General features: G+C 42.3%; 1 protein-coding gene across 2 annotated transcripts in view; it reads right to left on the bottom strand.

The window, feature by feature from the left end:
• Tshr (thyroid stimulating hormone receptor) overlaps window positions 1–26,771 on the bottom strand; it is a 110,448-nt gene that overhangs the window by 10,312 nt on the left and 73,365 nt on the right. The window contains exons 5-9 of one of the 2 annotated variants that reach the window (XM_021179122.2): window positions 24,948–25,022; window positions 22,595–22,672; window positions 19,550–19,618; window positions 11,673–11,750; window positions 8,869–8,914 (exon numbers count right to left, since the gene is read on the bottom strand). In XM_021179122.2, the coding sequence (XP_021034781.1) occupies window positions 8,869–8,914; window positions 11,673–11,750; window positions 19,550–19,618; window positions 22,595–22,672; window positions 24,948–25,022 (346 nt within the window). Of the gene's footprint in view, window positions 1–8,868; window positions 8,915–11,672; window positions 11,751–19,549; window positions 19,619–22,594; window positions 22,673–24,947; window positions 25,023–26,771 lie in introns of those variants that run through there. The other variant, XM_021179121.2, reaches the window with a different exon arrangement.

The raw sequence follows: 26,771 nt of genomic DNA, 5'->3' as shown, positions 1-26,771 counted from the left end.
CTGTGTTTGTATGGCCCCGGCATAGTTTCACAAGAGAGAGCTATATCTGGGTCCTTTCAGCAAAATCTTGCTAGTGTATGCAATGGTGTCAGCGTTTGGAAGCTGATTATGGGATGGATCCCTGGATATGGCAGTCTCTAGATGGTCCATCCTTTCATCACAGCTCCAAACTTTGTCTCTGTAACTCCTTCCCTGGGTGTTTTGTTCCCATTTCTAAGAAGGGGCACAGTGTCCACACTTTGGTCTTCATTCTTCTTGAGTTTCATGCGTTTAGCAAATTGTATCTTATATCTTGGGTATCCTAAGTTTTGGGCTAATATCCACTTATCAGTGAATACATATTGTGTGAGTTCCTTTGTGATTGTGTTACCTCACTCAAGATGATGCCCTCCAGGTCCATCCATTTGGCTAGGAATTTCATAAATTCATTCTTTTTAATAGCTGAGTAGTACTCCATTGTGTAAATGTACCATAATTTCTGTATCCATTCCTCTGTTGAGGGACATCTGGGTTCTTTCCAGCTTCTGGCTATTATAAATAGGGCTGCTATGAACATAGTGGAGCATGTGTCCTTTTTACCGGTTGGGACGTCTTCTGGATATATGCCCAGGAGAGGTATTGCTGGATCCTCCGGTAGTACTATGTCCAATTTTCTGAGGAACCGCCAGACTGATTTCCAGAGTGGTTGTACAAACTTGCAATCCCACCAACAATGGAGGAGTGTTCCTCTTTCTCCACATCCTTGCCAGCATCTGCTGTCACCTGAATTTTTGATCTTAGCCATTCTGACTGGTGTGAGGTGGAATCTCAGGGTTGTTTTGATTTGCATTTCCCTGATGATTAAGGATGTTGAACATTTTTTCAGGTGCTTCTCTGCCATTCGGTATTCCTCAGGTGAGAATTCTTTGTTCAGTTCTGAGCCCCATTTTTTAATGGGGTTATTTGACTTTCTGGAGTCCACCTTCTTGAGTTCTTTATATATATTGGATATTAGTCCCTTACCTGATTTAGGATAGGTAAAGATCCTTTCCCAATCTGTTGGTGGTCTTTTTGTCTTATTGATGGTGTCTTTTGCCTTGCAGAATCTTTGCAGTTTCATGAGGTCCCACTTGTCAATTCTCGATCTTACAGCACAATCCATTGCTGTTCTATTCAAGAATTTTTCCCCTGTGCCCATATCTTCAAGGCTTTTCCCCACTTTATCCTCTATAAGTTTCAGTGTCTCTGGTTTTATGTGAAGTTCCTTGATCCACTTAGATTTGACCTTAGTACAAGGAGATAGAAATAGATCAATTCGCATTCTTCTACATGATAACAACCAGTTGTGCCAGCACCATTTGTTGAAAATGCTGTCTTTCTTCCACTGGATGGTTTTAGCTCCCTTGTCGAAGATCAAGTGAACATAGGTGTGTGGCTTCATTTCTGGGTCTTCAATTCTATTCCATTGGTCTACTTGTCTGTCACTATACAAGTACCATGCAGTTTTTATCACAATTGCTCTGTAGTAAAGCTTTAGGTCAGGCATGGTGATTCCACCAGAGGTTCTTTTATCCTTGAGAAGAGTTTTTGCTATCCTAGGTTTTTTGTTATTCCAGATGAATTTGCAGATTGCACTTTCTAATTCGTTGAAGAATTGAGTTGGAATTTTGATGGGGATTGCATTGAATCTGTAGATTGCTTTTGGCAAGATAGCCATTTTTACAATGTTGATCCTGCCAATCCATGAGCATGGGAGATCTTTCCATCTTCTGAGATCTTCTAGAATTTCTTTCTTCAGAGACTTGAAGTTTTTATTATACAGATCTTTCACTTCCTTAGTTAGAGTCATGCCAAGATATTTTATATTATTTGTGACTATTGAGAAGGGTGTTGTTTCCCTAATTTCTTTCTCAGCCTGTTTATTCTTTGTGTAGAGAAAGGCCATTGACTTGTTTGAGTTAATTTTATATCCAGCTACTTCACCGAAGCTGTTTATCAGGTTTAGGAGTTCTCTGGTGGAATTTTTAGGGTCACTTAAATATACTATCATATCATCTGCAAAAAGTGATATTTTTGACTTCATCTTTTCCAATTTGTATCCCTTTGATCTCCTTTTGTTGTCGAATTTCTCTGGCTAGGACTTCAAGTACAATGTTGAATAGGTATGGAGAAAGTGGACAGCCTTGTCTAGTCCCTGATTTTAGTGGGATTGCTTCAAGCTTCTCACCATTTACTTTGATGTTGGCTACTGGTTTGCTGCAGATTGCTTTTATCATGTTTAGGTGTGGGCCTCCTTCAAGGAAATTTAAGCTTGGAAGACCATTCTTCTGTCCCTCCATAGGGAGTCTGTCCCTAAATTCTGCATCATTTATCTTGATATCTCCATCATTTCAGTTAGACTACAACTTCCTAGAAAGGTCACGTAGGAAGATTTTCAGTGTGCTATCATGTCAGTTCTTACTGTCCATTAGTGCTTTGCCTGGCCAGAGTATTTTGGGCTGCCAATCTTTATTAAAAATGTCAATTTTCTTTCAAGATTTAAATTATTTGTTCATTTATATTACATTATCTGCTCTTGCTTTTCATAAATAGGATGCCACTCAAGTTCCTGTTATTTGGAGTTGCTTTAACTCTCTCTGTGTGTCTGTCTGTGTCTGTGTTTCTGTCTCTCTGTCTCTCCTCTTATGCGTGTTCGCTCGCATGTGTGTACTTGCCTGTGTAACCATACTGGTGACTAAACTCAAGCTTACATACTCTACAGCTGGCCTCCGAAACCCTCTGGAACCTTCTCTTCATCCCCAGTGTGAGATTTCATGAAGGGTGCCACACTGTGGATCTTGTATCAGTTTTTGTCCTGGGCACAGGGGTTTGGTGCCTGTTCAGTCTGGACCTTTAGGATCTTTCTCATCTCTGGGAAGTTTGCTTGTGTCATCCTTGAGGTGACTCATTTTTCATACTTCCTCTTTCTCCTCTCTGGAATCCCCAGGAAGTGGAAAAAGAACCTCTTGCTTTCCTCAGACACATCTTGATCTTTTGTATTTATCTTTTGTTGTAATTTTTCTCCTATTGCTCTTTAGTCTTCTGGTAGACTTCCTTCACTGTGTTGTGCTTTTCTTGTACTGGATTTTTTTAACCTTTGCCTCATGAGATATGGTACTCTGTCCTGTTTAGAGCAGTATTTTTGATGCTTAGACCGAAGGCTCTGAATATGGTTTGCCAAGTGCAAGAGAACATTTTTGAACCTTTTTTTGTTGTGGTTGATTTTCTTTTGCTCCTCTGGTAACAGGCTATACAGGGAAGCCCAGTGCAATGTTCACGAGTCTGGATATAACCATGCTGGATTTATCAAGGCAAAGAAACAAATATAGTGGATGAGATTGAAATTCAGGTCTGAATCCTGCCTTCTCCATTTACCAATAGTCACTTAGCAGCAGCTGCCTGTGTGGCCTCAATAAATACTGTCTGTCTTTACTGTTATAGTTGTGGGGATGAAATGTCTTAGATTTATCAGGTCGCTGATTATTGCTTTGTGAAAGTTCCTTGCCGGCCTCTGCAATGTCTGAATCTTCAGGCTCACTTTTCCATTTGCTTACCAGGGTTTTTATCTCTCATGTTAACAAGAATTCTTTGCCTGGTGACCCCCCAGTTATTCATTAACATTCAAGAGTGAATGTTGCCACTGGCTGATTTTGTTTCAGGGCAATTGTGAAGAAAGGTGACCATTATTGTTATGGGACTTCAAAATGTCAGGGTACATTCCATCATGGAGGGGAGAGGGGCCCATGAGTCCCTACCCCAACTGATGACCTACTGACACTGCCTGCCTTTTGGAGAGGTCTCTTTAAGGGTGTGGCCTCTGGTAGATCTCCACCACTCCAGAAAATGGCTCACACTTGAGAGTATTTTGGCAGCACTAATTGGACTCATTGGGTTATTTTAAAAAACAAAGGAAGAGATGAAGGGAAAGGGGGAGGGAGGGAGAGGGGAGTGTTTCTGGGAAGAGGGAGACATGAGGAATGAATATGATCAAAATATATTTACATATGTGGGGAATTCTCAAAGAATTAATATAAGTATTGTGCTAATAAAATGTCAGCTATGGTATCTTTTTTTAAAAAAAAACTTCTTCACAAAGGAAACTTGAAATCCCAAGGCCTGAGCTCTTAGTAGGGAGGTATTTTGATGCTAGCATTTTGCATGAATGGGTTAGAGTGTATGATGGTCCATATGGCCTGTCAACATGACAGAATCTAAAATAACCAAGGAGATGAGTCTCTTGGCATGCCTTTGTGGCATGCCACAAAGGTTCTGTGCTGAGGAATTACTAGTTTGGGTTAAGTGAAGTAAGAAATACCCCCTTTAAAAAGAAGTGAGAAAGCCTACCATCCCATGGGATGGGATCCTGGACTAAATAAAGAGGAGATAGCTAGTTTAGCACATACATTCATCTGTCTGCTTCCTGACTAAAGATGCAGGAGACTAGCCTGCTACCAGGCTTGCCCTGATGTGATGGACTGTGTAACCTTGGACTGTGAGCTAAAGTCACAAACAGACCCTTTCTCCTGTAAGATGCTTGCCAGGGAAAGTAACTAACACAGCAGGCCCATGTCTCCAGAGAGACACATTCAGCCAGTCCTTTCTCTTTTTCTTCCATGTTTCTCTCTTGACACAGGCCACACACATCCCCTCTAAATCCTGTGCCACAAAGGTTCTGTGCTGAGCACAATACCTCTGACTGTCTGCTCCTGTGAGTTACCTGTCTCACTTTCCCTCTCCTCTTACCTTTCTTATTCGTGATTTGCCAGACGATGGCTCCTTTGCTTTTGTAGATTTATATACCTGAAATTCTCCGTTCTCATCTTTCATCATCTTTCATCTGAGAAGGAAGAGGAAATAAGACTGGAGGCTCAACTTATCATCTTTTAATTTTAGCCACCAGTTACTGAGCATATTGAACTGGGCACTGTAGATAAATGCTGCCAAATGCTGGGCTAGACCAGACAGTCTCCCAGCTATGCTGCTGATGGAGAAAGAATTCCCTGAAGAAAATTCCTAAACTGAAAAACTTAGGGTCATTTTAAGGTCCTTGAAGCTGTATCTTTTCTTATTTATTCCATTTTTTTTTCAATTTGACCACTTGCAACCAGGATTTTCCTTGTGTAATTTCTTAACTACAATCAGAAATTCAGTAGACAGTTAAAGTCTACAGTTTCATTGTGTTGTGTCATGAGAGTTTCCTGTTGCATTATGGATTCTACAATGAAAAATGCTCCCAAACTGGAATCTAGCAAGAGGCACTCTCTACCACAAGCAGATGAGAACAAAGGGACTCCCAGTCAGAATTTAATGAACACGAAGGATTTCTAGGTCCTGCCAGAGACAGCGTGCCCATGTGAAAGCAGAGTTCCATTTTTCCTTCCACTATTGTAAGAAAAGAACGCTAAGAGAGACACAAAAAAGTCTGCATTCACTCATGTTTGCACGGGGCAAACCGTGGATATAACTCTGCATAGCATGCTGTGCTTATGTTTGTGGCTTATTTGTTGAGACACAAGATGATCTCAGATGGAACAACTCCCCCATCAGTTAGCTGCCCACTGCTGGGATTGTCTAGCTAATTATAGCATCATGAGTAAAAGTTGCTGTAGAATATAACACACTAGGTTTTTTTTTTGAACCTTTACAACACTGTCCTATGCATCCTCAACTCCTTCAATCATAAGTAATTGCATCAATATGAATAAAACCATCAAAACGTATGAGAGGAATAGTGATGAAGAGGCCATAACTTTTTTTAAGTCACAGTACAAGATAAAATTTGTATAGGCATGTTTAGCAGAGTCTCATAGGCATTCATTAAAAGTAAATTTATTTGTATGTATGTACAGACATGAAATAGAGAAAGGGAAGAAACAACTGTACTGTTTGCTCTTCAGGTTCATCACTGTGGAGGGACATTGGTTAACACATATGGACTAGCTAATAAACTATGAATTTACGTGACATTTTCGAGTTAAGGACATTTCATCAGTGTTGTTTCCTGGGGTTCACTCGGCATAATTTCCTATGTTCCATGGTTTGTATCATGGTAAAAGACAAACACAAAGCCACGCTTTATTTGCACAATTAACTGTGGTAAAATTGTTCTACAAGAGGAACTTATGGATTTTTGGATTATTTTCTAGGAGGTGAAACATTATTCGAGAGCATTTAGCATAGATATAGAAGCATATATTCTGAATGAATTAATCCAGGGCACTGGTTCCTAGGATTTTAGTAATTTTTTTCTTTATTTAAAATAAAAACAATTCCTTTGAAGGATGATAATGGCTGTAGTTTTAGTTGATTAAAGAAGAAACGAGTATGTGTCTGACTCTGAGGATCTCCCCATTTACTCTGTCACCTCTCTCCCTCCAAAAGGAAGCCTACCAGTTAGGGTTCACTCTGCAAACGATGCCTCACTAGTTAGGGTACACTCTGCAAACGATGCCATTAGAGATGCATTATAGTAATGCTGCCATTATAGATGCCAACTACAGATACTTGGGTTTCCCCCACCGCAGAGCCTCATTTATTAATTAGGTCTCTCACTACTGTAGCCACCGGCATAGGAAAAAAAATATTTTAAATCACAGCATTTAAGTCATAGCATTTTAGTGCCTTTGCTGTGACCTCGAAGGTGGGGCAGTGTCTTTAGAGGCATGAGGCACTTGAGCTGGTGCCTCAGCAACGTGGCTCCTGAGCCAGGCACTGCAACACATCTGCTTGCCTTTGGTTTGCAATGGTTTCGCAGTCAGTAAGGAGAGCAGCCTATCAGATTCGTCTTCTGGTTGAATCCCTAGGACATTCCCTCCTCCAAGACGACTGCTACAGGAGTTCCTCTGAGCAACCCAGCAAGAAAGACAGGGTCCATGTGGACATGGGTTTCCGAGCTAGATTCTTGTCTCCTTTGAGGGACCTATGATTCCTTCCTTCTAAGCAGCTAGGAGATACAGAAGAGCTGTAAGCAAGTACCCAGGATGTGGTAAAGCCAGGGTTAAAGGTAAAGAAGGCACATGGGGAGTTGAAGAGGGCCACACCCTGTAAAGAGTTCTTTGGCTACTACTACTATCTTCACAGCCGCCCTGCAGTGGGCTCTCCCTCATCTGATCACTTTCTCCACAGGAGGATTCTGAGGAGTCTTTTAAAGGCTGCGCTTTGAATGTGGCTTACATTTTCTTGTAGTCTTTCTCACCTACCTCTCCCCACCCCCACAGGTCCTTTAATAAGGTCTCTGTTAAACCCTAGTAACTAGAGCTAGTATTTTGTTTTTCTATAGACCTCTTAAGGCTCTTCTTACATTAAATGTAGATAGCCAGTTACTTACATTTCGCTTACATTTCATCTTAGCCTATCTAAGAGGAGAATGGTCGTCTCTTCATTGTAGCTTCTATGGAGTTCAGCAGGCATTTGACAAAATACCCAAGATAGAAGTGAACGAATGAGCTCTACCCTGACCAGTCTTGCATAGGCTGGCTCTCCTCAGGAATCGAAGAGAACAAGAGAGCATAAAGTTCCTGGGCAGAGGGTGGTGGTTAGAGCTAAAACTGACTTCCTTTAAGACCAAAATGTTACCCAGGATCACAACTCAATAAAAGGAGACAGACAACCCAACAGAAAAAGGGACACAAGATTTGAACAGACCCTTTTCAAGAGAAAAATATAAAAATGTGAGTAAGGATATTAAAAGATGATTAGCATCACTAATTTCAGGGAACCACAAACTGAGACCACAATAAGATAACGCTTACACGTCCTGTAATGACTAGACTCAAACAGATGAATAGAAAAGCTAGGTGGGGTATTGAATGCTGGAAGTTACTTGGGAGCTAGCAGCAGGAGCTGTTTCAAAACTGTGTCTCTAAAAACTAAGAGCTTGGGATGTAGCTCAGAGCTTACAATGTTTGCCTAATGTATGTAAGCCCTGGGTTCAGTTTCCAGCAGTACACACACATTCTCACACAAATACACATCAATAAGAAAGAAAAAGAAAGTTGGCTGGCATGAAGTTCTCATGTATTGTTAATAGGAATAGAAAAAACGAGACCACCAGGGGTGGCGAGATGGCTCAGTGGTTAAGAGCATTGGCTACTTTTTCACAGGACACAGGCTCATTACCTAGCACTCACAAGGCAGCTCACAAGTGTCTGTAACTCTAGTTCCAGGGGATCTGGCCCCATCACACAGAGACATACACGCAGGCAAAAATACCCATGTACATAAAAAGTAAATCATTTATAAAAAACCAAAGATGCATCAGGATGCTAGAAAGCACTTTACCATGAGATTTCTGCTAAGACTGTGACCTTGTGGTGATCACAAAAAGCACCAAAGAAACCAAAGACTTACTTTATTTAAACCAAGAAAGTTGGCAGTACCATGCCTGGAGTTTTTCAAATGCTGAACTTGAAAGCAGTTGACAGCAACAAATGCTTATTTTTGTTGCTAAATGTAATACAAACTCAAGGATATAAACACAAAGATTGTCTCTTCTTAAGAGGTACTTATAATAGAAATCGGGACTGTTATGGTAATTATCATGAGTCCGCTAAGTACTGTTAAGGTGAGTTACATAATTTAGAATCTGGAGAGTCCTGATTGTTACAGAGAGCATTACATTTCCACACATTGTTTTCTTTGCTGTTATAAACACAAAGAGCTCCTCTTTCAAAAATAAAGGGGGAAGGAAAGAAGGCAGTCAAAGAATAGAAAATATAAAAATGGAAAGGGAAGATTGAGTATCTCCATGACAAAATTTAATCAATAAAAATATTATCAAATTCCCAAACTAAATTAAAAAGCCTTCTTGGGGGTGGGGTGGGGCATAAGGACGGCAGAATAGATGGTGTCCTAGATTTGTGCCTGGTGGAAATCAAATTCTTCTTTGAGAAATGACCTTGAGAAAAGATGGTACGTATGCAGGTTTGATAATATTTTGTTGACTGTTGAGAGAAAACTATTCCTTTACCAAGATACCGCACGAGGCAGAAACACACATAATATAAAATCCCCTTTTCTTTGGATTTTCCAGGTTTAGCTTGTAGACCAAATGGCAACCAAGCCATGGACAGCTATTTGACACTCGATTATAGTGCATCAGCCGTTCACTGGGTATTTGTTAATTTCTGTTGTGGTGAGGGCATTATGAAACTACAGGGCACAGTCCCTTTCCTGTGGGACCGTCAAATCTAATTAGGGGAAGACTGTGGGAAAGAAAAATGAAAATTTTGATTCAACAGGTTCAAGAGAAAAATTACAGAGACATTACAGGTCATGCATACACAATTTACGAACTTCTATGCTTCTCATTTGAGAAATGATACTGTTCAGTTTTTTTGTTTTGTTTTGTTTTGTTTTTTTGCTCTTACTGAACTTCCAAGTGCTGGCGATTTCTTTAACTGTCCGCCTATATTTTATTTGATTTAATTAAATGTTTTGTTAATATGATGATTGGTACTTGTTAGCTTTTGAACCCAGGACCTGAGGCTCCTCCCAGGACCACTCAGTACCGGTGGCTCCTCCCAGAACTCCTTGTTAGCATTTCCTCTAGGCTCTGCCCAACAGTAATCTAGCAATTGGGCCTCCCCTCCCCTCCCCTCTCCTCTTTTTTCCTCCCCTCCCCTTCCCCCCCTCCTCACGTGTTCCCCGCTGCTCTCTCTGTGTCTCCGTCCGTCCGTCTCTCTGTCTTCTCTGTTCTTCTCTGTTTCCTTTCTTTCTCTGCCTCTACTTCCTTACCCAGAATCCTCTCTATGTCCCCCACAAAATTATGTTAGACCCATCTTATGGCTGATACCTGGGGTGGGATTGGGGCATGTGTGTGCTTTGTCATAGGCCCCTAAGGCACCCGTCCTGCTGCATCATACAGAGTTTTATAAAACACATCACTCCTCACCCTGCCCACTACCCTAAACCTCTCCCTCCCGGGGCCTGGGCTTCTGCATCCTTTTCCCCAACCTGATCCTCATACAATTCAGCTATGTTGCCTACTACGCTCTCGTTGCCCACCTCTCATGGCTGGTGGCTCTTCTCTCCCTCTCCCTCTCTCTCTCCTCTCATGGTCCACATAGTCTGCTGGCTGTGTTTAGCCTGGACTCTTCCCTCTGCCTGCTTCTCCCTTATATCCATAATAAAAATCTTCATACTTAGGAGTAGCCATGTCCTCCTTTTATTTCATTTTATTTTCATTCAGTACTATTATTTTAATTGGAAATTTAAAATAAGATTTATTTATTTTGTTTTATGTTTATGGGCATTTTGCCTGCATCTATGTATGTATATCATATGTGTGCCTTGTACCTTCATAAGTCAAGAAGATATCAGTTCCGGTGCTGACAGAATTCTAGATAGGTACTGAGAACTGAACCTAGGTCCTAGCAACAAGTGATCATAACTGCTGAGCCATCTCTCTACCCCTACTTTATCATTTTATTTTGCGTAGGTATATGCATGTGTGTATATTTGTATAAGTGTGGCTTGTGTTGGGTACATGTGTGTTTATGTGTGTGGTATATATGGGTACGTGTTGTTCTGTACTCAGAGACCGGAAGAGGGCATCAGGCGGCTTCCTTTCCCTCGCGCTGCCTTGTTGCTTTGAGGCAGGGTCTCTCCCAGAATTTGGAGTTCATGGTTTTTTTTTGTTTTGTTTTGTTTTGTTTTGTTTTGTTTCCCATTTAGACTCAAAACCAGTAAGCAAGCCCCTGTGGTCCTTGTTTGATTTTGGATCTGAGACAAGGGACCGAGGTGCATTTACATATCAAAGCAGACCTGGCCTCCAGGTTCTCCCAGCATCCCTCAGTCCCTACCTGGCATACCCTGCCCCCAATTCTGAACTTTCCAGCCCAGGCACTGCTGTTCTTCCCCCAGAGGCTTCTCCCTATATAATTCAGACATTTTGCTCTCTATCTTCTCTTTTCCTTCTCTCTTTGAGCTTGCCCTTTCTCTCTTTCTTTTCCCCATCACCCCCACGCCCTGTCCTTTCCCCATGGTGACTTCCCTGGCCTCGGTCCTTAGGGCCAGCTAACTTGCCCGAGAACAGCTTCCCAATAAACCTGCCTTTAATATATTCTAATCTGGTTTGAATTGGCTCACCTCGCCGAGAATTAACCTATCAATCCTTTTGTCCTCGCCTCTCTCAATGCTGGGTGACAGGTCTGCATGGAACCACTCCTGGATTGTTACTGTTAGGTCTAGAAATGACAGTCTTGGTTCAGCCCACACTGGACTGTAGGATTACTTCCTATACTTCCTCAGGAATCTGTGAAAGACTTCCTGTCTGCCAGGAAGAGTCTCTCCCTTATTTCCCCTTCCTCTAGCATCTGGCTAGAAGAGGCATCTGGCTTCCTATCGACACATACCAAAACCAGTGCTAATTCCCAGACTCCTCCCATTCCTATTCATTTGAACTTGTTACACACACACACACACACACACACACACACACACACACACACACACATGCTTCCTGTCATGATGATAACAGACCAAACCTTTGAACTGTAAGCCAGCCCCCTATGTATATGTTTCCTTTTATAAGAGTGGCCTTCAAGGTCATTGTGTAGAAATGCTAAGAGAGGCAATGGCATCACCTCTCTTCACACCTCTTTCATTTCAGAAAAATAATAAAAAGCTACTAGCCATTCATTTGTCTTACTCACAGCAAAGTTGGTCCGCTGAACACTCCACCAAAGGCATCGTTGTCTATAGCTGTCAGATATTTATTCTTGTTTAGGTAACTAGACAGAATAAGTGAGAGAGAGAGAGAGAGAGAGAGAGAGAGAGAGAGAGAGAGAGAGAGAGAGAGAATGAGTTAGACAAACTTAAGCTGTCACATAACATTAGAATAAATATCAAGATAAAATGTCACCAAGGTCACATTAATTTTGAAGACACCTTGCATGCTTCTGGCTTAAAGCACCGTTCCATGTGTCCGGAAGGCAAAGTTTCATTGTGACAGGAATCTTTGAAAATGAACTATGTTTAGGGTCTAATTTGCATATCCACAATTTATCAAAGCTGTGTAGATTTCCTATTTCCTGGCAATTGTTTTCTCTACCCTGACTCAAATTTTGCTTCTTAAGATTGACTATTATCCCCATCTATCTCTGAAGCCAGACTTTACCTAAGAGCTGGGGGGGGGGGGGGAATGGTAAGGGTGCTGGAGCCAGACTTTACCTAAGAGTTGGGGGGGGGGGATGGTAAGGGTGTTGGAGCCAGACTTTACCTAAGAGCTAGGGAGGGATGGTAAGGGTGGTGGAGCCAGACTTTACCTAAGAGCTGGGGGGGGGGGGAGGATGGTAAGGGTGGTGGAGCCAGACTTTACCTAAGAGTTGGGGGGGGGGATGGTAAGGGTGGTGGAGCCAGACTTTACCTAAGAGCTGGGGGGGGGATGGTAAGGGTGGTGGAGCCAGACTTTACCTAAGAGCTGGGGGGGGGATGGTAAGGGTGGTGGAGCCAGACTTTAACTAAGAGCTGGGGGGGGGATGGTAAGGGTGGTGGAGCCAGACTTTAACTAAGAGTTGGGGGGGGGATGGTAAGGGTGGTGGAGCCAGACTTTACCTAAGAGCTGGGGGGGGGGGGATGGTAAGGGTGGTGGAGCCAGACTTTAACTAAGAGCTGGGGGGGGGGATGGTAAGGGTGGTGGAGCCAGACTTTAACTAAGAGCTGGGGGGGGGGATGGTAAGGGTGGTGGAGCCAGACTTTACCTAAGAGCTGGGGGGGGGGGGGATGGTAAGGGTGTGGTGGGCGGTAGGGATGGTTCTTTTCTTTGAGCAGAGTTGCCAGACTTAGCAAATTAAAATGCACGATGCTACTTTAATTCAATTTACAGATAAAGAGTGAATAATTTTCAAGCACAGATTTTCCTACCAAAATTATCTGTTGCTTATTTGAAATTCAAATTTAGTTAAATGGCATGCATTTTATCCAACAATACCGGTTCTGGCATAGGGATACTTATGTAAATAAAATTACAGCGAGCATCTTTCCTGAAAAGCGATGGGTACGTCGATCCTTTCTCTTGTACAGCACACTGGCCATTTGAAAGAAGAATATTTCTTATGCAATTTAAGTCACAATGTGTGTTTGAAATAAAATTTCCTCCCAATGAACAAAAGCACCCAAGGATTTTAAAATTGGCCCTTCCCTTCCCCATTGCTTTTTTAGAGAATAAAATTATCTAAAATGAAATGAAGTACAGACATCTTTATTATAAACGACCCCAATTTAAACGCTAGCGAATGACTCTGGCTTGATGCAAAACAAATACAGTAAAGACCCTTGGGAGGTCTGCTTAATTATAGATAATGGCGTCATTAGTATAGCAGCAAGCTTTGCACTACAGGATGCAAGTTCTTAAGGAAGATGACTAATAATAGTAGAGTAATTGAAGACTTTCAGTTAAAACTTTGTCTCCAGAGCCTTTATAGAGAAAGGTCCCTCTATTTAATTGGATCCAGGTGTGTGTGTGCTGGAGCAGTGTGGGTAAGAATAGAACAGTCAACCACCAGCACTGAAGAGTTTTATTGCCCTCCCCTCTTTTGGGCATGCTAAGGCATAAAACAGAGTTAAGTATCAGGATTACAAACAATGAGGTTTTACAAATGTGAATACAGTTTAGACTCTTTCAATTATTTTTTTAAATAGAGGTCAAGGACTATTCGTTTAAAGTAGCACTAGTTTGCCCAATACTATATCCTCCTGACCTTATCAGAATCTGTAATTACCTAATTTATTTTCTTACTTGAATACTGTGCCTTTTAAAATCAGAATGGAAAGCTCTATGCCCTATCCATTGCCCTACACCCACTGCTAAGTTTGGTGCTCCAGAAATACTGAGTGGAGATTAAGAGTGAGCAAACAACTAAATAAATATAACTTTCCTTCAAGATAGTGACATTGATACATTTGGGATTCGAGGGGGATACATATGACTGTTTAAAGAAAAAAAATTAATGATAATTGAAAGAAGACTTAGTGTATGATGTGATGGGTTTTGGAAAATGGACCTTCCTGATGACTGTAAATGCTGAGGTCGCTCATTTACAAAGAAAGGTTCACACATGGCCTCTTTAAGTAGTGGCTGAGCACACACGTCCAGAGTGCAGTAGGTAGCTCTCTGTTATAACAAAATGATGGATACAATCAGTATAAAAGAGAAATTGATTAGTTCTGTTCACAGCCATGGAGATGAGTTGGTTCCATTGCGTCTATGATACCATGGCTCACTATGGTAGAAGCATGAGGCAGAGGAGGCGGCTGTTTTCCTTTTTCTTCTTTTAACTGTGGCTGGGCCCCTTTTGGGGAGGCTTTCCAGGTATTGTCTCCAGCAGAGAAAGCTATTTCATGTGGAGGAGACCAGTCTTCTGTATGTTCAGACACCTGAGTGAGATGCCAGAGCAGCCTATGTACATGATCTTAGTGGGCTAATGTCATAATTAGCTTGAGTCACAGTACTCTCATGTTCACAGACTCATTCAGGCAACCCATTAAGGTCTATGAAGACCTTTCATTTGGTTGTAGCTGGAGTGGGTTAGACCCACCTTGGGGGGGAAAAACCCAACTGGAGATAGGCTCTTAAGAACACAGTTTTGTAATGTGACAACCATGTCGGGCATAGTGACCACACCAGCTTGTAAGTCTTTCTGGATCTTTGGTCTAGTGTAGCTGCCAATCACACTTTTTTTCCCAGGCTTCGCAAAATCAAGAAAGCTCTGCTAACTTCTCTTTCCTGATCTCCATCTCCAATAATTGAGAGGAAGTATCTGCTCGCTCTAATCACCAGAAATTAATTATTGTAAAATGAAATGATCACTTGTCCAATTTTGTAGTGTTCTCATCTGACACTTAATATACCCCCGAGGACAAGGAGACTTCTTGATAAGCACTGCAGTTTACCAGAAATGTTGCAGAAGACTTCAAACTGAAAAAGGCAGCCAGAGTCCAGAATGGGAGAAAGAATGTGACAGGAGGTACAGCCAATGTGAACGGAGATGAACCGGCCTGAGGAAGGGCCTGTTCTCAAAGGACAGGATGGTTAGTTGGATACTAACCATCACCTTGGAAGATGATAAGGTGCTTAGAAATGACCTTGCCTTGCTTCTATGTACAGTCTGTTGGTTTTTCTGCAACAGGGTCTTACTATAAAGCCCTGGCTGACCTTGGACCTGTCATCTTCTTCCACATTCAAAGAATCTGGTAGTTTTCAGGGAAACCTCTTTTAGCTTTGACTCTTGGGTTCTGACTTCTCCTTGCAGCTCCTACCAGAAGCTAAGGGTAAGGGATTACAGACACAGAAGGGACTACAGACACAGAAGGGACTACAGACACAGAAGGAACTACAGACACAGAAGCTGTAGCATACAGGAAGAAAGTATTTTCATTAATCTCATTGAACACATGCTATTTTCTGGGAATGCCAGTCTCTTTAAATTGGCTTCTTGATCATAACTTAATCCCCATATGGTGCCGTACCCATTGGCTTACGTAAGTTAGTCACAAAGCTTGGTAAGCCAGAGGGGAGCCTATTCTAGACAATGACTATTTTATGTGAGGCTGATAATAGAAGATGAACAGAAAGAAGGTTCAAGAGGTTAGAAGGACTTGTTAGAAGTGATGAGAGGAGAGATTTCCTAAAGTCAGGATTGATAATGTGATAGGAAGGGCTCCTAGGAAAGCCTTAATAGTTCCTTCAAAAGTAAAACAGATGCTGCTAACCCTGCCTGCTTAACGACTCTTCATTATCTGGATGGATTCTGCCTCTTTGAGAACCTGGTGAAGAAATTAAGCCTCTCCTACAAAACAGTTGTCAAATTTTCCACATTTCAATACTTGAGAATATCTACTTTGACTGAAAATGATGTATCTCACAGCTAGGGGAGAAGTTGGACAAATGAAGGTAGAAATGAGTTGGGGAAAATTGTCCAATTGACAGTATTATGGTATGTGTGTGTGTGTGTGTGTTCAAGTTCACTTGGACTCACTTTTTAAACCTTTCTTTTTTTTTGAGACTTATTTATTTTATGCATTTGAATGTTTTTCCTGCATGTGTGTCTTTGTGTCATGTGCATCCAGTGCCTACGGAGGTCAGAAGAAGGGTTCAGATCCCCTGGAAATGGCATTACAGACAGCTGTGAGCTGCTGTGTAGATGCTGGACATTGAACCTAGGTCCTCTGTAAGAGCAGTTGGTGCACTTAACCACCAAGTCATCTCTCCGCCCCTGGATTTTTTCTTGACACACAGCAGCCAATCAGTAAAGACTTGTTCGATGAGAAATGAAAGTCTTGTTTCTGGATAAGTCACAGATAGGACAGGTTTTATTCAGCAGCCAGAGAGTTCAGTATCAAAGAGAGGAGTGAGATCTACTGTGGTGAGGACATTTGCTGTTCTTCCTGGGCCGTGTTTTCTGGGGAGTTTAAGGATCCATTTCAGTTCCAATATAGAATTTCGGCTCATTCCTTTGTAATTCCTTTAGGGGAAACTAGGGTTGGCCGCTGGTTATAGTTGACACTCACAGGGGAGTTGTGTCTGTGGAGAACCGTGTGTTGGTTTGTTTTTGTTTTCTGCAGGGCTCTTGTTAGTCAGAAAATGATAGGGATCTAGCACCTAGCCCTTCCATTAGTCTAAAGCGAAGCTGGATTGCTCTGTGGAAATCTTGCTGGTTTCAGAGACTGGGACCCTTGTTTATCAACAGTGACAGGTGAGAAAGTGTTCAAAACTGCAGGAGGCAGAGGGGACAGCCAACCTTGGAGCATATCCTACAAGCTGTTCAAATACTTATCCCATGAGAAATGGCAGTCTACTTAAGCCTATAATCTTCTCTCCCGTCATCTTTTCCCAGTGGCTCCAAGCTGTGGTGAATTGCTTCCCATCAGCTAATGTGTGATGCTAATTAGCACATTATTTGTGTTGACTTCTCTGCTCAATAACCATTACTGCCTGGGTAAGTCCTTCACAACAGCCGAGTTGTATTAAGTAATTTAGTTTTGGTCCAAATGTTTACTTCTAGATAGAAGCTAAACAACTAGAATTCAACAAGAGAAAATTCATCTCAGAGACTCAGGCAGTGTGAGAGAAACAACCCAGCTCTAGAAGACTGTATCCCGAGAGAACGGAGAGATCCAGTGAGAGAACAAGTGCCCCAGTTTAGGACTGAGAGCAGGTCCACTTCTCTTTGAGCAAGGATACTCAGATTAGGTGATCTGTTGTCTGAGTAATGGCCTTGTTCTTGGCTCTCTGTGAAACCACAGGGAGAGGAGTTATCCCCCGCTTGTCATGATTTTCCCCGATTTCTAACCAAGGAGGGAACTGCTGCTGTGGCTTCAGAGCTTGTCCTCAGTGTGGGATTCATCCAACTTGGCTGTGATAACGTTACTCAGTCACGTTAAAACAATCGGTGTAATTGAGATCAGACCCGATCATCGCAGTGCGTTTGGTATGAGGTGAATGATTGCTGTTTTGGATAACAAACTATTTCAGCCAGAACCTAGAGAGATCTAAAGACAGTTATAGAGAGGTTATGCTATTTACAATCTTTGAACCGTGTTTGGGTAATTATTATAGAGGACTAATACGTTTTTCTTCGTTTGAAAACCCAGTAAATACTGAGCTATGTTACAAAATATAATGCGAGGGTCTAGAGAGATGGCTAGGGCTAAGAGCACATTGCATGCAAGAGTGAATACTGGGGTTTGATTCCTGGAACCCAGGTAAAGGCCTGGAGTGGAGGAGGCACATATGTAACCCCAGCATCCCTATTCTGGGAGGTAGAGATATTAAGTTGCAGATCTGAAGCTTGTGGGCCAGCTAGCTTGGAGTGACGGCTTTCAAATCAAAGGAGAAAATATTTGGTGGTGTTTTCATAATATTAAATGCTGATCTTTAAATACCATGGGATAAATTTAGAGCAAATCATGCTGATTTCTCCAGGGAAGGAGTCCAACATCTTTGCCTATTTCGCACTTGTATATTTTCTAGTGGATGCATATTTCGAATTGGATACATTTATTTCTAACGCACTTTGATCGTTGGTATAGCTGGGTTTATATTGACCCCACAAGAATGTGATTTTTTATCGTGAGCAGGAAGCGCGTTGCTTTTGCTCCTCTTTGCTTTGGTAGTGGCTAGCACAGTGTTTTGTGCACTGTAGGCCCCCACTCGCTATACTGAGAAGTAAATGAAGGGCTGCACAGGATTAGTGCAATCGGGCTTTCCAGTTCTGTAAATTTTAAGTGCAAGAATGTATGTATCCTGTGGCATCTTTCAAAGCTTCTCCTGTAATTATATATTTAAAGAAATGAATAAAGTCAAACCATAACAACTCTTGTTTTACCAAATACCCAAGTGAATGATATTCTAGCCCTTTCTCTCATAGAGACTGGAAGGAAGCCCAAAATCATGGCCAGGAGCTAGACTCCACTTCCACAAGGTGTAGAGAACCTTGTCTAGCTATAAGAAATCCAGAACTCATCTTAAAATGGAACCATTCCAGAAGCCAGTATTTAACCAGAATATCAACCCAAAGCAGTTACTCTCCACGTGTGTTCTTTTCTACCCACCCCCTCTGTGTTTAGTTGCATAGTTATTTTAAAAGTCAGTCCATGGGCTACAGTATCGGCATCATGAAAGGGTGTGTTAGAAATGCAGGCTCAAGTCGACAGAATCAGCATCTGTATTGCACAAGTTCCCTTGATGGCTTGCATGCCTAATAGTGTTTGAGAAGCAAAGTAGTGCACAACACATTTAGACTCATAAGGCTTCTCAGGCTTTACAGTCGGCAACTACGTAAGGAATGCTTTAAGGAAGGAAGGAAGGGTATGGAGCATAGGAGGCCGTAATTAACACATCACTGTAAGAAATGAGCAGTTAAGTTTGGGAGGGAATACCAGATAATTTGGAATTTAAAAATATATAGTTGCTAAAGAAATAAGAAGGGTTGCAATGCAAGAGATGCATAGCTTTAATGGCATCATTCAGGAGGCGGAGGCAGAGGCAAGCAGATCTTTGTAAGTTCAAGGCCAGCCTTGTCTACATAGCTAGTTCCAAGACGGCCAGGGTTACATAGCAAGACATTACTTTGGAAAAAAAAAGAAAAAAGAATTGTAAGACAAATAAAATGTAAGTCTGTTTGGTTTGATCATTTGGGTATCATTTACCTTTAGAAAAGAAAAAAACATGTCAAAACAGATTGCATCACTTTGTGAAAACACCTTTGGGTGTAAAGATACGCTTTCCCTTCATGTACTAGCAGATGAACATTTACACACACAAACACACACACACACACACACACACACCTATAAGATAACTCATGGTGATGATGTACATCTCCATTTTATTGAAGATGAGAGCTTTGGGGTACAGGACTGGGGCCGACATTAAGTATCCACACCAGATGGCCCTTGTCAAGTTCCTTCATCATTATTTTCAAGGCTTGTGATACTTAAAGTAGATCCCAACAGAACTGAGACCCTCTGGATAGTCCTGGGAGTGAGATGTGGGGGATGATGGCAGTTACCATGGTTACCCTAAACTTACACAGCATCCAGCTTTGTTCCATTGAAAGCATGTCCTTGGACTGAAGTAAATCCATTGTTGTACAGTTTCCTAAAATTAAGAGGAGAGAGAGAGAGAGAGAGAGAGAGAGAGAGAGAGAGAGAGAGAGAGAGAGAGAACAATGACCACGTAGTTCAATGGTAGAGTACTTGCCAAGCATATGTAAGACCCTGGGTCACTGAACTCCCAGAACTAAATAAATAAGTAAATGAAGCAGATTGCCTGTGGCATATGTGTTGCTCATTTTTTTCTGTTTTAATAGTTGAGTTTCATCTCTTTAGTATCAAAAATGTGCATAAAATTTCTCATGTCATTCATATGCATCCCTTAAGAAAACTGTAGAGTATGCCTTGTTTAGAACATAAGATGTTTCCTAGTTTGAAGCTCCAGTCTCCAGTCCTGGGTGCCAATAAGTCAGCTTTTCCTCAATAGCAGACTTAGAAGAACACCGGTTTGCAAAGGATTTTTATAAAGTTATTATTATTATTATTATTGATATGTGTGTGTGTATGCACATGTGAGTGCAGGTATCCAAAGAAGCCAGAAGAGGGCATTAGAGCCCCTGGAGCTGAGTTACAGGCAGTTTTGAGCTGCCTGATGTGGGTACTGGGAGCCAAACTCAGGTCTTCTGCAAGACCAGTAAGCACTGTTAACTGCTGAGCCATCTCTCTAGTGCCTAGGATTTTTTTTCATGAGGGCATATGTACTGGCTAGTTTTATGTCAACTTGACACAGCTGGAGTTATCACAGAGAAAGGACCTTCAGTTGAGGAAATGCCTCCACGAGATCCAACTGTAAGGCATTTCTTAATTAGTGATCAAGGGGGAAAGGCCCCTTGTGGGTGGGACCATCTCTGGGCTGGTAGTCTTGGGTTCTATAAAAGAGCAGGCTGAGCAAGTCAGGGGAAGGAAGCCAGTAAGGAACATCCCTCCATGGCCTCTACATCAGCTCCTGCTTTCTGACCTGCTTGAGTTCCAGTCCTGACTTCCTTTGGTGATGAACAGCAGAATGGAAGTGTAAGCTGAATAAACCCTTTCCTCCCCAACTTGCTTCTTGGTCATGATGTTTGTGCAGGAATAGAAACCCTGACTAAGACAGCATATTAAAGGGAATAGGGCTTCAGGTGACAGTTAAGCTCATGTCAACACTGGAGGCATGACAGCAGTTTTTAGAGATGACCACTTGAGAAGAAATTCATCTGAATGTATAGATTATTTTTTTTTAATTTAAAATGTTATTTTACCTTCTTTCAAAAAAAATTCTACTTATCCTAGAGTTTATCATAAGCCAAAGGCTTAAGGGTTACAGGTAGAATTGAGCCTCATAGAAGAATCTAAGAAGGCAGATAGATAATGCCCTTTTGTGACTTGGGGCGAATGCTACTCAATGCAGGAAACCTTTACAGGGGACATGCATGGCCTTGAACTTAGGGACTGAGCAGGCTGAGAGTCCATTCTTGCTAAAAGAAAAGGTGGCTGAGTTGCAACCACTTGCCCTTGCCCAAGAGCTCCACCTGTGTCTAGAAAACCATATGTGACCTGCTCCACTGGGGAAGAAGAGCGGTGGTTCACATGACCCAAATGGATACCTAAGCAGTGGCTTGGAAAGGAGGTCCCTGGGAAAAACTGAGTGGAGGCTTGGGTCAATTTGGCTGGGAACTAAGTCAATCCAATTTGTATCCAGCAAAGAACTCTAGGCTGTAGTGTGGCCAGAGGTAGAGAATCCCGGTGACCATATAGGTAAACAAAACAAAACCCCTCTAGCCTTGAGTGGGGGTAGTGCTATGGAAACTAGAGAGAAGGGGTCTGCAGAGGTGGCCCTGAATCCACCTTGTGGCTATCACAATGAGAGAAGAGATTTCTGCCAGCTTGAAGAGTTAGCTTATCTTTTATATTCCCATTAGATCTTCCCCATTAGAATATTTTATGACTCTCCCTGATTTCGTATCTACTTAGATTGCTTTCTAGGTTTTGAAACTGAGTCTGGAAGCTGTCATAAAGCCAAGGTTGAGCTTGAACCTCAGAACCTCCTGTCTCTACCTCCCAAGTGCTGAGATTACAGGCCTGTGCTACTATGCCCCATTTATAGGGTAGTGGGGATGGAACCTGCAGCTCCATGCACGCTAGGCAAGTACTATACTTACACAGTACTATACATCCCACACTATCTACTTTTGAACTTCCAAAGAGAGGGTCATGAATTCTATTGCTAATTTCTATTGAACAAGCAGTCATAGGAGCTCTGTCATAGTTTCTGATCTCTGGGTGAAAGTGTGCTTGGGCACTATGCAAAGCCCTTAGTGGTACTACTCTGTATTCAGGGACTCTGTGACAGTCACATTTACTCTGTGGAACTTTTTCCTCTACAGTGGTGGTTCTCAACCTTCCTAATGCTGTGACTCTTTAATACAGTTTTCCTCATTTTGTGGTGACCCCAACCATAAAATTATTTTTTGTTGCTACTTCATAACTGTAGTTTTGCTACTGTTATGAATTGTAATGTAAATATCTGATATGCGGCTCCTATGAAAGGGTCACTTGCGACCCACAGGTTGAGAACCCCTGCTCTGTAGATTTATGATATTTGTATGTAGGATGCTGTGCCACAAAGCCTCCAGACCACATCTGATCCACACTCTGTTTCCATAAAGGGACTCAATGATGATGCAGACTTGCCCAGTGACTTATGTAAGTGTTGGACTGTGTTTTGCACTGTCAGTTGCTATGAGCCAGTGTAACTTGGACAACCAATCTGGCCCTCAGAACAAATGCACCAACCCCTATCATAAGAGAACATGCAGTTCTTATTATCTTATCCTGTTTGGGATCTATTGAATATCACAGTACAAGGCAACACTCAATTCTATGAAACCCTTCCAGATTCAGAGTATACATTAGAAGGTAGCATCCTTCCAAAGTCAGACACATATTTAGCAGATGGGGCGGGGTGGGGGGAGGGGGGAAGAAAACTATGACAATAGCCTCAGATAAAATTCAGGTCCTGGCAAGAGTGAAACTGGATACTCACAGGGTCAAGGTTTCATTGCATAGGCCCTGGAATGCGTTTTCAGGGACTGAAGTCATGTAAGGGTTGTCTGTGATTTCACTGCAAGAGAAAGCGATGGAAACTGTTGAGAAAAGGAACACTCTGGAAATGGGTTCTTGTTGCACACAGATGCCCTTCAAGGAACCAGCCACAACACATCACAGTTTTAGCTGTTTCTTTGACCCGATCCTGAGCGCTGGTGATTCTAATCACATGAGGTGGTGAGAGCTGTTCTAGATGGATACATATTCAGAATAGAGCATCCAATCAAACAAACGAGCTCCACAGTGAGCTGAGGTCTCTGCCTTACTCCTTATCTTGAAGCAGATGGAGCTGAGAGACTTCTGAATCTGTAATACTATGTCCATAGCAACTAGAATTTTCTGTCAATAGAAGGATCAGGGGATCAATGGATCTCATTTCATGAGTATCATTAGAATGTCCTCTATTTACAAAACACTGCCAACCCAGTGCTCCCAGAGGACGACTTATGTTTAACCCGAGCTTATCTGTAGCAAAGAGACATGGTCATGTTTTCCCTCCTAGGGGGAAAAATATTAAGAGTTTGCAGCATGCTAAGTAGTGGTGGTGCCTTTGAGGCAGAGGCAGGTAGATCTCTCAGTTGGAGGCCAGTCTGGTCTATACAGCAAGCTCCAGGACAGCCAGGGCTACACAGAAAGAGTTTGCAGCTGATCATTCTCCATTTTGCTGAGTCTGCAGTGTGAACTCAACCTTTGCAATTCTCCTGTTTCCGTACTTTTTCATTTGTATGATTAGGTAAGACAACTGGTCTGACTGATGCTTTTGGAAAAAAAAGCATCAGAGTCAATCCAAAGCAGGGCTCTTGACTGCTCTGTGTAGCTCAGATCACACACTCATTTGAATTTTCTGGTCTTTTGCTTCACTGTTTGTTGAAAAGGAAACCAATAACTTCCCTCTACACCTCAAGAGGTGGTTGAGTGGGGCAGGAAGAGTTAAAAGCTATCAGAAAATATGAAAAGTGAGCTATCCTTATTATCAGGAGTCCCCTTCCCCATTCAGTCATCCCCCTGGGAAATCATTTGATCATTTTTTTCCCCATTTAGAAATCAAATGACGGTGGCAGAGCCTTGACTCAGTTCTGTGGGTAAAGGTGTTTGCTCTCAGGCCTGACAACACGAGTTTGACTCTGAGAATCTACCCCTGAATGTTGTCTTCTGATAGCCACATAAAGACACATATACACTAAATAAATAGAACATTTCATGTAAAGTGTTAAAGAAAATAGTCTAGGGGCTGAATTCTAAGTCACATAAGAGTGGACGAAGCTTACTGAGTTGTAGAACCTGGGACCACCAGCCCAGGGATGGCCCCACCCACAATGGACTGGGCACTCCCTATCAATCGCTAATTAAGAAAATGCCTTGTAGACCTGACTAAAACCTGATTTTATGGAAGGACTTTAAAAAATTGAGGTTTCTTTCTCTCAGGTGACTTTAGCTTTTGTCAAGTTGACATAAAACTAGCCAGCACAAACCCATTTCAACCTAGGTTCCTATTCCCATTGTCCCACAAGAATGGTTTTTGCCAGAATAACCAGTGACTTACAGTTAATTAACTGTGAGTTCTATAAGAAAGCAAGCTGAGCAAGCCATGAGGAGCAAGCCAGTAAGCAGCACCCCTCCATGGCCTCAGCTCAGCTCCTGCCTCCAGGTCCTTGCTCCTACTGAGCTCCTGTCCTGACTCTTTCTGATGATGAATTGTGAGGTAGAAGTATACACTGAATAAGCTCTTTCCTCCCTAAGTGTCTTTGGTTATGGAGTTTTTATGACAGCAATATTAATCCTAACTAAGACAGGGTTCAAGAAAGAATTAGGGGGAAGCGAATTAGAGAAAGGGAAGAAAGCCAATTCTTTTTTGAGTTTTTCTAACTTCATTTCTGTCATCAAAAGACATCAAAAGGGGAGGGGACTGGAGAGATGTTCAGAGAACTTGCTGCTCTTGAAGAGGACCCAGGTTCAACTCTCTGCACCTACATGGCGGCTCACAATGGTTTCTAACTCTAGTTCTAAGGCATTCTATTCCCTTTCCTGGCCTCCGTGGGCACAAGGCACTGGGAAGGAAGAGATGGTTTATTTGGCTATAGTTCCAAGTTACAGGCCCTCATTTCACTCATCCCTCGCTCCATCCTTCAGCACAATTACCCTGGCCCCTTCCTGCCTCCCCCCAAATCTGCTCTCTCTTGGATGTTTGCTTTTCCTGGCTTCTGCTAGTTCCCATGACTGTACCCCAATTCTTGCCATGTTTCCTATACATAAACAAAATATACCAAATACTGCATGTTGAGTATACTTACAGTATAAAGAATATGTCCGTGGAATAAATTTTGGTCAAGTCAGGGAATATTCTAAGTCCAGTATTGAAAATGCCACTACATTGAAAAAGAAGAAGAAACGAAAGTTTCAGGAAAGAAAATCAACACCTAGGAAGTATACTGCAACGGCTGGAAGGACGGGTTCCAAGGCCTCCACTCAATATCATGACTGTGGCGAGTGCTAACACCAGTACGGAAGGACATTCCTTCAAAGCACAATAGCTTAATCCAATCAATGCTGGTGGTGCCTATGTGCTGCTTAGAATTCTCTGTGGATTATATGAACTCAGCGAGAGTCCTAGAAACAGGACAGGAAGTGACAAGGGAAGGAGGAGGAGGCGGGAGGAAGCAAAAGAGAAAGAGTTTCCTGTTTTAATTGGAAAACGTTGTAGGTGCGTGCTGGGGGATGGGCTGTAAAAGGCCAATGGAGGAAGAATATATGACTACCCAACTCTAAGTCAGCTTTCCTGTTTTAAACTCTACATTGTGCCATGGTGACCTATGACATCGATACAGTACTCCAGAGGCAGAGGCAGGAGGATCTCAATGAGTTTGGGATTAGTCTGGTCTTCTACATGGTGAGTTCTAGGAGAGTTAGAGCTATCAGCTAGGGCCATGTAGAGAGACCCTGTCCCCTCCACATACTCCCGAAATCTGCTTCATATTGCATTATTATTTTGCTAAGAATGCCTTGTTTGCAGTAGTGACCCGTGAGTATACAGCAGTGGCATTTAAAATACATGTCCAGAAAGGAAGGAAAATTAGAAAGAAAACAGCTTCTATTTTCAAAATTCATGCCATCAAGGGAAAAATATGTCAAGCCTCAAAGATGTTCAAAATATAACGTGAACACAAAAGTTTGGATGCTCCTAATGCTGCCAGGATTTAATTCGTATAATATGTTTCTCAGCTACAAGAACAGAGCTAGTGGGAACAGAGCAAGTTTGAAAGGCCTGTCTTGGCGGGGGACAGACTGAGATCCTACCAGCTCTTCTAGTACACCCCCCTGTACCCCGGCTATGTTTCACTGATACATGTCCAAAACCAAATTCAGTCTTGGAGTCCTTCTAAAGAGGAAGCCATTGGATCGAAGAGGCAGCACGAGCCAGAGAACTCACAGTGAATCAATGGGACAATCAGAAGCGACATCCTCTGGGTGTCTATGAGACATGGCAAGAGTTTAGTGCCTGGGGGTTCACGGAAAAAGAGTAGGGGCAAAAGGGCCAGGGAGCTGAGTGGCGGCTGGAAATACACGGCTCATGAGACCTGTATCGTGACCTTGCTACTCTCCTAAAAGCACTAAATGAGTCCCTTTCTTCTTTGATGCCCCTTCTAATTACCTGATTGACCATCTTCCGAGTGGAAAGCAAGTCCCTAAAAGGGTTGACAGCCCTGTCCCACAAGGTACCTTTCAATCACACACGCACACCATTACTTTGGCGTCTCCCACTCCCACCCTTTCAACACTGGGCCGCTACAGTTTTCCCTAATGAGCCATGTGGTTCCACATTTCTGTCTTTATTGTGGTACCCTGTCCCTCTGCCTGTCCCTCTACTATTGTCCCTGTCCTTCCTGAATAACATGTATCCATCCTTAAAGATTTGCCTCATAGAATATATGTGGGATATACCTTTATTTTAAAAGCCGGAATAGAAGTGGTAATCGTGATCATTTCTAGGCACAGGGATTAAGGTTGCTTTTTATCTTCATTATACTGTTTTTTTTTTTCTTCTAATTTTTAAAATTGCATTTGTGCAGGAGAGAAGGTTCTTGCAGCTGGTGTCCAGAGGACCTTGGGTCAGATAT

The sequence above is a fragment of the Mus caroli genome, unplaced genomic scaffold (genome assembly GCF_978045245.1).
Source record: "Mus caroli unplaced genomic scaffold, Mus_caroli_1 scaffold_14, whole genome shotgun sequence".
Classification (NCBI taxonomy): Eukaryota; Metazoa; Chordata; class Mammalia; order Rodentia; family Muridae; genus Mus; species Mus caroli.
The sequence above is the reverse complement of the archived record's forward strand: the minus strand, read 5'-3'. Positions and strand labels throughout refer to the sequence as shown.